General features: G+C 39.7%; 2 protein-coding genes across 2 annotated transcripts in view; one reads left to right on the top strand and one right to left on the bottom strand.

Moving 5' to 3' along the window:
* The first annotated feature begins 4,282 nt into the window (after positions 1 to 4,282).
* arpc5b (actin related protein 2/3 complex, subunit 5B) lies at positions 4,283 to 9,943 on the top strand. The gene is made up of 4 exons (XM_062424593.1): positions 4,283 to 4,530; positions 6,528 to 6,600; positions 6,973 to 7,149; positions 7,858 to 9,943. Exons 1-4 carry the CDS (start codon positions 4,391 to 4,393, stop codon positions 7,918 to 7,920), a joined length of 453 nt encoding a protein of 150 aa, XP_062280577.1. The 5' UTR covers positions 4,283 to 4,390; the 3' UTR covers positions 7,921 to 9,943.
* Positions 9,944 to 10,113: 170 nt separating this feature from the next.
* hmcn1 (hemicentin 1) overlaps positions 10,114 to 13,745 on the bottom strand; it is an 85,940-nt gene continuing 82,308 nt past the window's right edge. The window contains exons 103-107 of the mRNA XM_062424708.1: positions 13,577 to 13,705; positions 12,009 to 12,374; positions 11,684 to 11,803; positions 11,427 to 11,553; positions 10,114 to 11,235 (exon numbers count right to left, since the gene is read on the bottom strand). Coding sequence (XP_062280692.1) covers positions 10,869 to 11,235; positions 11,427 to 11,553; positions 11,684 to 11,803; positions 12,009 to 12,374; positions 13,577 to 13,705 — 1,109 coding nt within the window. The 3' untranslated portion in view covers positions 10,114 to 10,868. The remainder of the gene's footprint in view (positions 11,236 to 11,426; positions 11,554 to 11,683; positions 11,804 to 12,008; positions 12,375 to 13,576; positions 13,706 to 13,745) is intronic.

The following is a 13,745-nucleotide window of genomic DNA, read 5'->3' on the forward strand; positions in this document are numbered from 1 at the left end:
TGGCAAAACTACTCACATTGGGCCTCATTCACAAACAGTACCTAAGCACAAATCTGTGCTTGAACTGTGCATACGCACATTTGACTCAGACGCACAAATCTGGGATTCATCAATATGTTCTTACCTAAATGTAGAACTTCCTCAGATCATGCATACGCACAAATGACGGCATGGCTGCAGTTCTCTACCCTAAATGCATCTTAATTCACTTTTACAAGCAGCAATGCTACTTTCATTTAAATAAAACTTTTGTTCTGATTGAATTGCATTCGTTAATTACAAAAGACATAAGAAATTGCAAATATCATCTTAACAATTACATAACTGACCTGGGTGTCGGCTCTCGGCGGATGTCATCACATTCTCTCTTATTCCTTGAAAAAATTCCTTTTTATGATAACTGTCCAATAATTGCTGCCAGTCTCTCATTCAGATCCGATGCTCCCTGTCCTTCTCCCCTTTTTTCTGGTCTGCCAATGTCAAACCTTTTTTTTTTTTTTTTACTTGTGCTACTGTCTGAACCCCAGGGGGCACCGCATTCGCCGCCTCAGTTATTGCGGCCCAGGCTTCGGGTTTTTGTTGTTTTTAACATCGTAACTCCAGAGGGCACGCTACAGAAAAGTGTCCACACACAATTATTTCAATTTCTGCTGTCGTGAAATTCTTTAACCCTTTCGGGATCATCTCATCCTCTGTTCAGCACATTGCTCTCCTCATGATACATCTCTTTATATAGTGAAAATAAAAGGCATGACGTGGCGTTTCCTGATTGCAGAAAGCGGATCTGATTCACTATCATATGCACGGTGCTGAGCTAATCTATGGTGCTGAGAACAAAATTAGCCGGTACGCACCTGTCTTGAATCCTGTGATTTTGCTCAACAGTTATTTTTTGCGGAGAGTAAGAACATTTCTGCACATTTATTAGTGAAATAGGCCCATTCTGTACGTAAAAGTACAGATACTTGTGTTGTAAAAGTACAGGCTCTAAAATGTACTTAAGTACAAAAGTAAAAAGTAAAAATGAATTTTTACCGTCAATGATACACAATACCTCTTTCGATAGCTCAAAGAAAAAAGTTTTCGGCACACGAAATAGGATAGTTTTCCTCTTTTGTTAACAACCTGCACAGAAAGAAATCACTGGACACAATCTGGTTTTACTGCAAGCCAAATTTCAGATAGAATATATATAAATATTAGAGCTGTCAGCATTAACACGTTAATTGTGATGCGATTAAGTGCTGAGCACCTGACAGGACAGGCAGTGTTTACTACAGAATTTTGAGAGACTGGTGGGGTGGACCTCAATCCGACCCTTTAGAGTGGTCCGTAGGCGTGCTCCCCTGGAAAATGTTTTTTGTACATTTTAAAGTAAAATACATCATTCTGGTGCATTCTGACAACAACATTAAGAGGTTATAACTATTAAATAAATGTTGTCCTTTAAGCCATTATTGGACTTTTTAAACCAAACTGTCTTTGCTTATCAAAAGACTAGACTTCCAGATGACTTAGAAGTGGATCAGGATCAGAGTTGATTTATTGTACCAATGGAAATAAACAACATCTCTCATTAAGAAGTTGCTTTTTTAAATTGAACAAAGCTGCTGCTGTGTTTTACACAGCATGCCAGTGTTTCAGATTCAGAGTTTGAGGCTGAGCTGCAGGGTTCAGTGGAGGTGTGTGGGGAAGTTTATTTGTGCTGTTGAACGTAACCGCTGTTCTTACTGTCAGCGTTCCCGCGCTTTATTCATTCTCTAGCTCACTCGACCGCAGCATCATTCGATCTGGTGTTTCGGTTTAACTGGTGACCGTGTTAAGTGATGACTTTCTTACATTACAAGATACGTTACGAGAGGCGAATGAGTCTTCTGAGCCAAATCTAACATTAGCGTAACTAAGATATGAAACACAGATGAGTATATCTTTAAAAAAGATTAAATTACTAAGAGAACACCTACGTGAAAGTCACCATTTAACACGGTCACAATGAAACTGAAACACCGGCTCTGTGACTATCTCTGTAACCGCTTAGGCTACTGACGGGGCAACTCTGTCCCCCCGTTCAGTGTCTGGACCATTTACACAGAACAGCGAGGCGGAATAAAGTAGCAACCGGAGAGCAGCGACGAGAAATGACAGCAAACTATAGCAGAGGCTAACGTTAGCTTCTTGTCCTCTGCTCTGTCTCAGTGGGGGCGGAGCTGAACCCTCCGTGTGCATCAGAGATAGAGGAAAGTTGTCACAACGTAACTCAGTAATTTAACAATATACTCCACACAAAAGAAGATAACGTCTCTCCCTATATCTCGTTTGAAAGTATATATACCAACCAGCCCTATAACAATGTAACATTTTGGAGAGTGTACACCACAGTCTATACAATTAATGGGAAACACTGGGACAGGCAAACCAAACAAATGTTTGTGGGTTCAGTGGGTGTGGGTTTTTTGATGTGGCGGCATCTTACCAGGGGCAACACAGAGCGGAGTGGTTTTCTATCGCTTATTTGCACGTCATGTCTTGTTTTTATAATGTCACAGAGGTTGAAAGTAACAAGCGTGTTTTGACAATGTGAGGAGTGGAAAATGTATTATAGACCATCCTACACATGCAGTGTCAGTTATGGATGTGGTGTCTTATGAAATTTGAATTGAGTGAAACAGTTGAAAATACAGAAATACGGAACATGTAAACAAAAATTCAGTAGCTTGGCCAGAAAATTTGAATAAGTATAAATTCCAGGTCCCTCCTTCTTCCTCTCTGCTATGCTGCAGCCCTGCCCCCTCTGTTATTGTGATTACGAGCATTCATTTGCGTGCAGCGTGCACAGCTGGTTCCCCTTTGGGGAAGGGCTTTGAAGGCAGGGCTGCAGTGCAGTGGAGAGGAAGAAGGAGGGACCTGGAAGTTGTACTGTTCAAATTTTCTTGCTAATTTTTTCTAATAACTACATACTGCAGCTATAAAAGGCTGACTCCTAATATTTTTAGACTAAAATAACAGTTTACATACCAAAAAAAGATAAATTAAAATAGGAGGGATGACATATTATTTCTACATACCTATACTTATATACTTTGCTGCTGCAATAATGTAAATATCCCCATTGTGGGACTAATAAAGGAATATATTATCTTATCTCATCTTATCTTATCTTATATGGCAGTGTAGAAAATAATGATACATTTAATTTATGGACATCCCAGGACTGCGGTGAAACAAATAGTAAAAGAGTTAAAGATAATACAAAATGGAAAAATTGAAGAAAAAATAAAATAAAATGTAATAATAATAATAATAATAAACAGAAATTACACGTTAACCCTTTTAAAGACTGTGAGCCAACATTTAGGAGAAGGACCAAACTGCAGACAAAATGGCGGACATAGACGCAGACATCTTTACCTCTGTCTTTGCAACTGACTTGTGACATTCGCCGCGCATGTTCGTCTTCTTCGTGTGTACAGTAGCAGACGGAAAAAGTTGAATTAATTCAATTCTGACAACAGATTGATTTAAAACATTAAATGACACATTAAAAAGAACTGGCAACTTTCCAAAGACTTGTATACCTTTATATCTTCCAATTGCTAACTTCTCAGTTGTACTTATTGTATGTAAGTCTTTAAAAGAGTAAATTGACTAAATGTCTGGGTCTATGTCTGCCATTTTATCTGCTGTTTGGTACTCTTGACATTTAGACCACAGGGTAGGTGAATTTGACAGAAAATATAACTGAACAGTTACCCCACATATACTGTTCATATTCAGACTCTTCACAGTATCGCCGGTTATTCATTTTTTACACTTCTCGTTTATGGAGAAAAAAACAAAACATGAACTATATTAAATGTGAAGAATGCAACAGTAATTTAAAAATTGTTTTTTTTAATAAATCAAAAACTCTCAAAAATAATATGCATCAGCTGTCTTGGCACCTCAATGTTTTAAGGAGAAGTCATCACACTTCAGGTATTTATAGTGTATTTACTTTCAAATGTAAAAATGGGTCAAATCTGACCCTGAACAGCATGTAAGGGCTAAATAAATGAATAAAGTTTGAAAATGTGTAATTTTTTTGTCTTGTGGTGGTTGGAGTAAGTAATGGTAGATGGACAGTGGTCCTTTTTCTTATGTGTGATTGCCCTCTAGTGGCTCAGATGTGAATTACAGACACTTCATATTTCAGCCACCAGGCGGCGATGAAGTGCACACGGAAACCAAAACCACACAGAGGAAAAGGGAGGAAGTCAGGAAGCTGCCAGCCTGCTGACAGACAGACAGCCGCCGTTTCAAAGGGGAGGGAAAAGAAGCACTGTAACGGGGGAAAAACAGGCCTGGCTTTAGCTTGAACTTTTGTCGTTTTCGGTCCGAATATAAGAGCGAAATGTCGAAGAACACAGTGTCCGCACGCTTCAGGCGAGTGGACGTGGACGAGTACGACGAGAATAAATTTGTGGACGAGGAGGACGGAGGAGAAAACCAGCTGGGTCCCGACGAGGCAGAGGTGGACTCCCTCATCAGACAATATCCTTTCACATGATCAGCTAGCCAAAAATCTGCTGCAGAAAACAACCGCATGTTGCAGAGTTGTGTGTTTTCAGTGCTGCTGTGTAATCTTTGAAAGACATCTTCTGTATGTGTTTGCTGCTGTGAAATGTATGAATGGGTGTTTTGCATGTAGGCCAGTCACTGTCCAGACTTGCCTGACAGTCACATTCCTGGGATTTCTACCCCAAACAGAGAACACTGTCTATCTATAGTCAATGCAAGCTACTTTACATTTATATAACCACAAGTTATCCCATAATGAGTTGAGAAATTGAATGAAATAGCTTTGATTGATCGTGCAGATTTTTGTAGTGTACCACTGTGTGATGACGAGTGCTGCAGAGTTTCTGTTATCTCTGTATTGCAGAGATTTAACTTGTGGTTTAAGTGTCTGCAGAGTTGCTTTTGCTGTGTTGTTACAAGTGTTGCTGCAAAGTCAGCACAGCAGCCAGCTGAGCTTTTAAGTTTTAGGCTTGTAGGCCTTATAAGGCATGAAAGTGCAACACTTCCTCATTTAGTGAGGCAGGAACCTCCCACTTCATGTTACAGTGCAGAAGTGAGCAGCTGACATTGCTGGAATGTAACAAAGTACTATTACCTAAGTACAGTTTTGAGGTACTTTGCACTATGAGTATTTCCATCTTATGCAACTTTGTACTTCCACTCCACTACATTTCAGAGGGAAGAATTGTGCTTTCTACTCCACTATATTTATTGTACACAATAGATAATATAACAAGCTTTTAAAGTACAACACATTGTTAAAGATGAAACCAGTGGCTTCCAACCTTTTTGTCTTTTGACGTCTTACAAACATCAGTGTGTAGTCAGTGTCACATTTCAGATGTCTGAGTTGTTAACAGCTCCACCAAATAGTGATTTTTCCTGCTAAACTTCTCACATGGTTTCATTTAACCAAATGATCCAATATTTCAGCAATCAAAGTTTAGAGAAAAAGTTCAAAACCTGAAAACAGATTTATTTTTTAAACTTTCGTTTCCCATTAAGAATCTCATAATTATCTGGTGACCCATTGGGGGCCCCAGCCCCTAGATTGGAAACTACCAAACTGGACTAAATCAGTTAACTGTATATAGTACAAGTAGTTTAAACTAGCCACCTCTAACACTTATGCTTCAGTATTAATAATCTAATGAGGTCATAGATAATAATATATCAGTCAGAGGATTTAAGATGAGTACTTTTACTTTAATGCTTGAAGTACATTTTGCTGCTAATACTCATGTTCTTTTTCATTTACATTGCTGTATTGGTACTTTCACTCAAGTAAATGGTCTTAGTATGTCTTCCACTGCTGGGCATTGATTCACATTTTTCTGATCTGTCCTAAAACAATGTTCACGTGGTTGAAATGTACTTATGGACATTCAAAGAGGTATTGGTTGGTGTAATTATTCCTCCTATCCATACTGTCATGTCTGTAATGTAGAGAGATGGAGGCAAAATCCACTGGTTCTGTGCAAAAAAATGCATTTAGCCAGATCACGTGGGTATCTTCCAAAGTTAGTCTTCTTAGTACAGAATTAATTTGTGCCACTAACCCAAAACTATAGTGCTTGTGGCCATGTGTTTTTTTTGTTTTTTGCTTTAAATATCAGAATAGTTGATAAAACTTAAACACTTAACACTATAAACCTAAAAAAAAAACATGTCCAATTAGATTGTTCTTTTATGACAGACTTGGAAAATAAACTATCCTTTAAAGCAGTCATTTTTTTAAATAGCATATTATATGTCAGGACCAAAATTAACCAGATCTGGATCTTATTTTGGCACATGTAGAAAATCATCTGGTCAGAAGTTTATTTTAATTAACAAAGAGAATTGTGATGGCTAGACACTGAGATCTTCTTTCAAATCATATTTAGGGTTTATATCAATATTCAGTGTTTTCAAAAGACTGTGATCATGGGTTTTGCTTTGCTGTGTTGCATCCTTAACCTCCCATGCACAGGAAATCTCATGGAGGCTTTACATGCAGTACTGAAGAACCCACCAATCAACACAAAGAACCAGAACGTCAAGGTAGGTTTGGACTACTCTGTCGATGCTTAGAGCATTCACCAGATTTTAGTTTTTCTGATGCATTACTTTGTTGGCCTTTGGACTTTTGGATAATTAACAATATATCTTTAACCCTCTGTCAAGTGAAAAGTGTTTTTTTGCACGTGCAGTCAAGCTATTGATCGTCTGTTCATTCACTTAATTGTAGTAAATCTCTAGTAAATGCAGCTTAAGTTTTGAGGCAGTTCAGGTCATTAATACATATGGGAGTTATTCGTTTTCCTGATAATTAGACTAAACCACAATTTCATTAATATATTTATTATTTGAATCGCTGAAAATCTCAGATGTGGACAGAGATTAAGATGTTTTCTGTCTTCCATGACTTATTAGGATCGTGCAGAGAGTCTGGTGCTGAAGGTACTCAGCGCCTTCAAGAGCAGTGACATCGAGAAAGGGGTGCAGTCCCTCGACAAGAATGGCGTCGACCTGCTGATGAAATACATCTACAAAGGCTTCGAGAGGCCGTCGGAAAACGGCAGCGCCGTCCTCCTGCAGTGGCATGAAAAGGTAGATACTAAGATGTACTAGTAGAGTGACAGTAGATAGATTGATGACATTACTTTTGAGAATTATGGCGACGAGCAGGATTCAAACCTTCTAACTAAGCTTGAGTCTAGGATGTAGAGCTGTAACTTATGATTGTTCACAATTGCTCAGAGGCCACAGTGACGTTTTCAGTTTTCTTGTTTGTCTGAGTAAGGGCTTAAAATGTTAAGATATTTAATTTACTGTCATATAATAAGGAAAGTAGACATTTGGGAAGCTGGAATTTTTTGATTGAAAAACGACTGAAACTACAGATTATTAATATAATTGCTCATAGATTTGCTGTCATTCAATCAATCATTACAGCTCTTTTAGGATGGTGTTGCCCTGTGCTCTTAACTCTCTGCCTGTTAACATTTGTTACATTTGTATTGTTTTTTAAAGATGTTCGAAATGCAATGCGGCTCAAACTTATGTGTGAGATGTTCTTTTCTGTTAGATTTATCTTTAGAAATGTATTCAGTCCAATTTGTCAAAGGAAAGTTAGTTGTTGTTTTTTAAATGGCAACAAAAATAATACAATAAGTCTTTAAAAGGTTGTAGCTGCAGATGTCAGAGCCTTAAAAGATGCCATAACTCTGAATACAGAACAAGCAGCTAGAGCTTCACTGTGACTCATTTTCAGTCCTAAAAAAGCAACCTGACATTATTTCTCCTCTGTGTCCTCAGGCACTTGCAGCTGGAGGAGTGGGCAGCATCGTCAGGGTACTTACAGCGAGGAAGACGGTTTAAAACGAAGAGCGGAGGAGCAGTTCACTCCACATCGCTGACAGATACAGGGGGTGCACTGCACTTTACATGTAATCTAACAGATCGCAAAGGGAAGAAAAAGGAACACTAGATTTTTTTTAACCCAAGGAGATCCTATTGCTTTTAACGCTAGACTAAAAAAATAATAATAATCCGGGTCACATTAGGTTAAAAAGAAATGAGTTTCTTGTTTCTTCCCATGCATGATCTAAGCCTACTAAATTGTATTCCTGCTACAGATAACGTCACACCGTATGCGTCTGTTCTGCTTCCCTGATCTATGTTTTTACCATACAGTATGTGCTCATGCTATACACAGTATCTACAGCTCGTATGAACAACAGTTTCACACGTACTTGTGTTGAATCACGGGAATGATGTATAAATTCACTATAACACTGATTTCAGCTTTGTTTCTCTCAGGAAAACTCTCTCAGTATTTGTTTTCCACCTCTCTCTTTTGTTTTCTCTGCTGATGTGTGCTTAGTCGAGGCTTCCTGATAGAAAAAAAAAAAGTCTGATTCTCTCAGTAAATCCTATCATTGCCTCTCCTGATAACACTTTAACAGTGGGAGTCTCCTGAAAAGCACAGTCACAGATGGAGGGTGGTGGATTTGCGAATGGGGGTTGATATTCACCCCGGGGAGCGGGAGGTGGAAGAGGAGGGGTGGTGGTGGTGTTGTTTTTCATCCATCCATCCTTTCACGCTCCCTGCTGCCCGAGTTAAGGATTATGACCCACGATGCAGCTCCACTACCACTCATATTAATCCCACTTTACTATTCCTCACATCCTGTTTATGTCTGTCTGTCTTGGACTTTCTCATGCACTCTCCTCTGCTGCACAGGGCATTATGTGGCTCTGCTGGTACTGTTTATAGGAGCTGCATTTTTTCTCTCTGTACTTTCAGCAAAATGACACGCTGAGAGTACTTTCTCAGATTGTTTTTCTTATTTTGTTATTTAACAGAAAAATAATCTAGGATTATCTATTTTCCTCTTTGTTTTTGTTATTGTTTTATAGTAATCATTTTTTTTTTCCCACGACTGAGAGGTTTGACAAAATAAGCATGCTTGCTTTGCAGAAGAGACCAAGATTAGATACTAAATATTTGGTGTATTTGTAAATGGAGAGGGACTATCAGTGGATTATAAAATATATTGTTTGCATGATCCCACTTTGATGGTTTCGAGTATTCTCTCAAGCATTTCATACCTGTCTTTTGTACGTTTGGTGTCTCCTGGGGGGGAAAAAAACATTTTTGTAATGAATCTGAGGTTAAATTTATGTATTTAAAATGAATCCTACACATGTTGTATTGTCTTGCAGTAGAAAGACATACAGTTATTACCACATACATCTGTAATTCCCATACCTGTCTGCCTTATGAGGTGGATTGTGTCTGTTGCCAAATGAATTATTTTGCTTTCATGGGACTAATGTAGATAATTTAGTTGCCCTTGTGTATTAGTGATGACTTACAGACAGAGTTGTGGAGTTTTTACAATATTCAGTATAAATGAACATAAAAGCAAAGTGTTGCAGTTCAAAAAGTTGCTCTTTGAAAATAAGCAACCATAGCTTTGCTTCTTATGTAGAGATAGTGATACAAGGAATTCAGTTCCAGCATAATGTTTTGTTTCTGCTATTTTCCAATCAAGCACTGAGTGAAGGTGGAGTTTCTTAAGGGATGGTGCTTTTCATAAAAACACAAAAGCATTATCACAGTTTCCACCAGTTTGTATTTAGACATGAGTTTGCCATGTTTAAATATTGTCATCAGTGATGATGCATCCAGACATTAGATACCTTTTCTAATGCAGTAACCGCTAGATTTACATGAGAATAAAAAGGAGAGTGGTATTTCTAGTCAAAGATGCTCTTCTGGCCGATGGCAAGAAGACCAGGGAACGTACTAACCTGATGTACAAAACTGCCTTACTCAAATATTCCTTTTTTATGTTTGTGCTTTTTTGACAAAATAAATAAATGGTATAAATGCTGATCATAACTTTGTGATGATTTTCTTGTCTTGATTGAGTGACATATTATTGACATTCAGCTTATTTTCATTGTATATGTTATTACATTTTTATTACAAAAAGGATAAAATAAGTACAGTATAGCAATACATTATGAGAAAAACAACACTTATGTACAAGTCATAAAAATAAAATACATCTTGGTATCAACTATTGGATGGAGCGTTATGGCACATTGATGATGTAATCAGTGTAGCAACATCCAGGGTTTCAATCTGATGCACGTGTGGATATGATGGGCCACTACCTGAGGATGTATATGTGACAGTCAAGTTTTCTAACGCCAAAAGGAGCGCCATATCTGCACAGTCACAACTCTACTTCGGTGACCTATTACACGAGGGCTAAACAAAAGGTGGGAATTGCCCATTTTCCACGTTCAAGCACTTCCCAATAAGTTAAAAATAGGTAGATGTAAATAAACGACTAGCTAAGATTTGTTTTAGTGTTGGTAAGAGTTAGGTTGAAGCCTACTTTCTGAGTCTTCAGTGGAGGTTTCAGCTTAAGGAGTCAAATCTTGCTGATATAAATAAATCTGATAGGACGGGGAAAATGACAAGACAAAATATCAAACATTTGAATAACAAGAGTCCTGACAAACTGAAGTAAAGATTCCAGGAATTTTAGCCAATAAATAGCCAGTTTTTCTGTCAGGTTTCCCAGTGGCCTGTGCTGCATCCGCTTTAAATCAACTTACTTCTGTCTCTAGTGCTGTAAGCACTCACTGGCCTCTCTCACACACTCTGAACAAGTCTTTTTTTTTCAGTCTATTTACTGATGCGGCTGCTTTTCCAAACCACACCCACTCAATCATTGATCTCATTGGTGCCACCTGTGGAGGACACAAATTATCCCTGCACCTTCTGTCTCATGTCATTTAAAGTGCTCTCAGTAGGGGTAGGCAGAGACAGCGATGTAAACGATGAAGGTAGTCTGATACTCAATGCCTCCGTCTTCACTGTAGGAGAGGGCTCGGACCTTCATGCGGTATGTGCGGGGCTCTCGTAGCGCCTGTGTTGTGAACAGCACTCCCTTCAGGTTCTCATCTCTCAGGGCAAAAGGTAACGTGACGTCCTCGTCCACCACTAGGAAGCTGGTTCTAGGGTGCATCACTCCGTCCTGTGTGTAGGCCACCAGCCTGATGAGGTCCTGGTTGGCTGCGATGCCAAAGGGAAGAGACAGCAGCTTGTACTCCAAGGCGTAAGGGCTCAGTGCACACTCCAGGTCATTTGGTGGGCAGTTTTTTAGGCAGAACCTGCAACAGACAGCATATTTTAGAGGAGAAAGCTGAGAAATACTGTAGGTAATAGAGTAAATGCAAAGAAAATACTCCTGGTTGCAATAACCCGCCTTTATAAACATAAATCAACAAAGCCAAAAGCTTATCAAATAAGGAGGAGGTTTGATGTGGTTGGAGGGAGGTGCTGGCAATCAGCTAACATTTACCCTGTGGCCGGGTCTCTCTGGTAGTTCGGTGGACATGGTGTGTCAATGCACTGGTAACTTCCTCTCATGTTGAAGCACATTCGGTTGGCTCCACACTGGATGTTCTGTTCCAGGCACTCGTCTATATCTGTAGATACAGCAAACAATTCATCACATGACTCGGACGTCAGAGAAATCAGTAGTAGTTCAGGTTGTAAAATCAGCAAAAGAAATGATGATGGATGAATAGATGCAGGATCCCGCTCAGAGTTTCTCACCTTGGCAGGTCTTGCCGTTGGCCATGAGGCGGTAACCAGCAGGACAGAGACACCTGTGGCTCCCTGGTGTGTTCATACACTCATGTTGACAGGCATCCCTCACCTCACACTCATTGATATCTGTTCGTGTCACACATGTAAACAAACAAAACACCACAGAACGACAGAGAATAAGAGAACATAAACAATGCATCCTTAAGTTACCAAATAGTAGTTTTCACAGTCCATATTCAAGCAGCAGCGACATACTGTCTTCAGGAGAGATAGTTTCTCAGCTAGCAGCTTTCCTCCCCCTCACTCAACCCTGCCTGTCCTCCATAGTTACCTAAGCAGCGGCCACCCCTGGACACAAACCCCTCCTGACAAGTGGGGAAGCCCCGCTGTGAAGAATGTAAGCGGGCCTCTCTGCGGCTACGGCTCCTGTTGCGCACTCGTGTAGTGCCGGTGAAGGAGTTGTAGCTCTGAGAGGCTAAGTTGTGGTAGAGGCGCTGGTAGTTGCGCTGAGGAGAGGACTGTGATGTTCGGTAGCCGTATGAGTAACTCTCATAACTGGGCAACCGCTCCAGCCCAGCGCAGGATTTGCCATCGCCCAGCAGGTGGTGCCCCGGCGGGCAGGTGCACTTGAAGCTGCCAGGACTGTTGACACACTGGTGGGCACAGGGCTGAGGGACCCGCTCACACTCATTTATATCTGCCCTCAGCACAAAGAAAGACCAGCACCAGGAAAAGACAGAACGACAGAGTGATAGAGAAGAAGGAAGAAAGGAAAGAAAAGTGCAAATATAATGCAGAAAAGAAAATAGGTGATGGTTGAATGGATGAAATAAGAAGAGATATATGAATGAAAGACATGAGGAGGTGCGGGCCATGAAAATAGAGGGGGGAGATGAGGATGAGGGGGAAAAAGGGGATATGACAATTACCCCAATGTACAACAATACATTTTCATGTCCCTAAGACACAAATGTATTGAGACTATAAGCACATTTGTCTGTTTTGAATGAGATTATTTATTCTCATATCAAATAAAAATGCCAGTTTGAATTACTTCAAATGAGTGAAATATTAAATTCAGGATCTAGTTCACGCAATGATATCAAATACAATTCATATTTGATATCAGGTACAAAACCCAATTCATGAAAGATTCGAATACTGTACAGTTTTCACAAAGACAGAGATCAGCGTCCAATGTTAATGATGTCACAGGCAGAACCATGAATGTATGCCATTACAAAGCCAGATCCGCACATGAACGTAACAGTTTGAAACGAAAGAAATGGAAGAGAATGAAAGGAAACAGAGTGACAGATGTGAGGTGATGGTGCTGGTCTTTTTATGGTCGATGTGTCAAAGGAGGAACCATTTATTTTCAGTTTCCCTTCCTCTGTAGTCCTTTCTTACCCTTTCTCTTACTCCTATCTGACAGTGTAGACAAAGAGACGTTAAAAGAACCTGATACCATGCAGTGCATCTCTGCAAAAAGAAGAGTCTTTGCGTTTAAATGTTATAAGTTAGTCAGTTTTTATTGCAGCATTTTAGTAACATAAGCAAGCAGAGGCAGAATATGATGTCTGAACAACATTGCAGATGATTATGAGTTTTTACAGCAGTGAGTCACTGACACAAAGAGAGAGAAGTATGCTGGCAAAAGTAAGAAAGCTGAAGGGAAGTGTAAGCACAGAGCAGGCCAAAAAGCATTCAAATATTTGAACATACTGTATGCTTAGACAAATGCCATCAGCTTAACAGAATTACACACTAGAAACTAGAGGTACCACCTGCCTAATGTATGCAAATAACACCCTCTGTATGTCATAATGTGTTAAACTTCTGTTGTGTCAATTGCTAATGAGAAAGTGGCAGGGTGTAAGAGATAAGAGATGTACGTACCAACACAGGGACGTCCCACTCCCTGAGATCGGTAGCCACGTGGGCAGGTGCAGTGGTAGCTGCCTCTGGTATTCTCACAGATCTGGTTGTATCTGCACTGATGGGTGCCATCTCTGCACTCATCGATATCTGCAGAGTGTAAAGTAAGTCAGGCTGCAAAACTGAAATG

This window comes from Scomber scombrus, chromosome 8, assembly GCF_963691925.1.
Source record: "Scomber scombrus chromosome 8, fScoSco1.1, whole genome shotgun sequence".
NCBI lineage: Eukaryota > Metazoa > Chordata > Actinopteri > Scombriformes > Scombridae > Scomber > Scomber scombrus.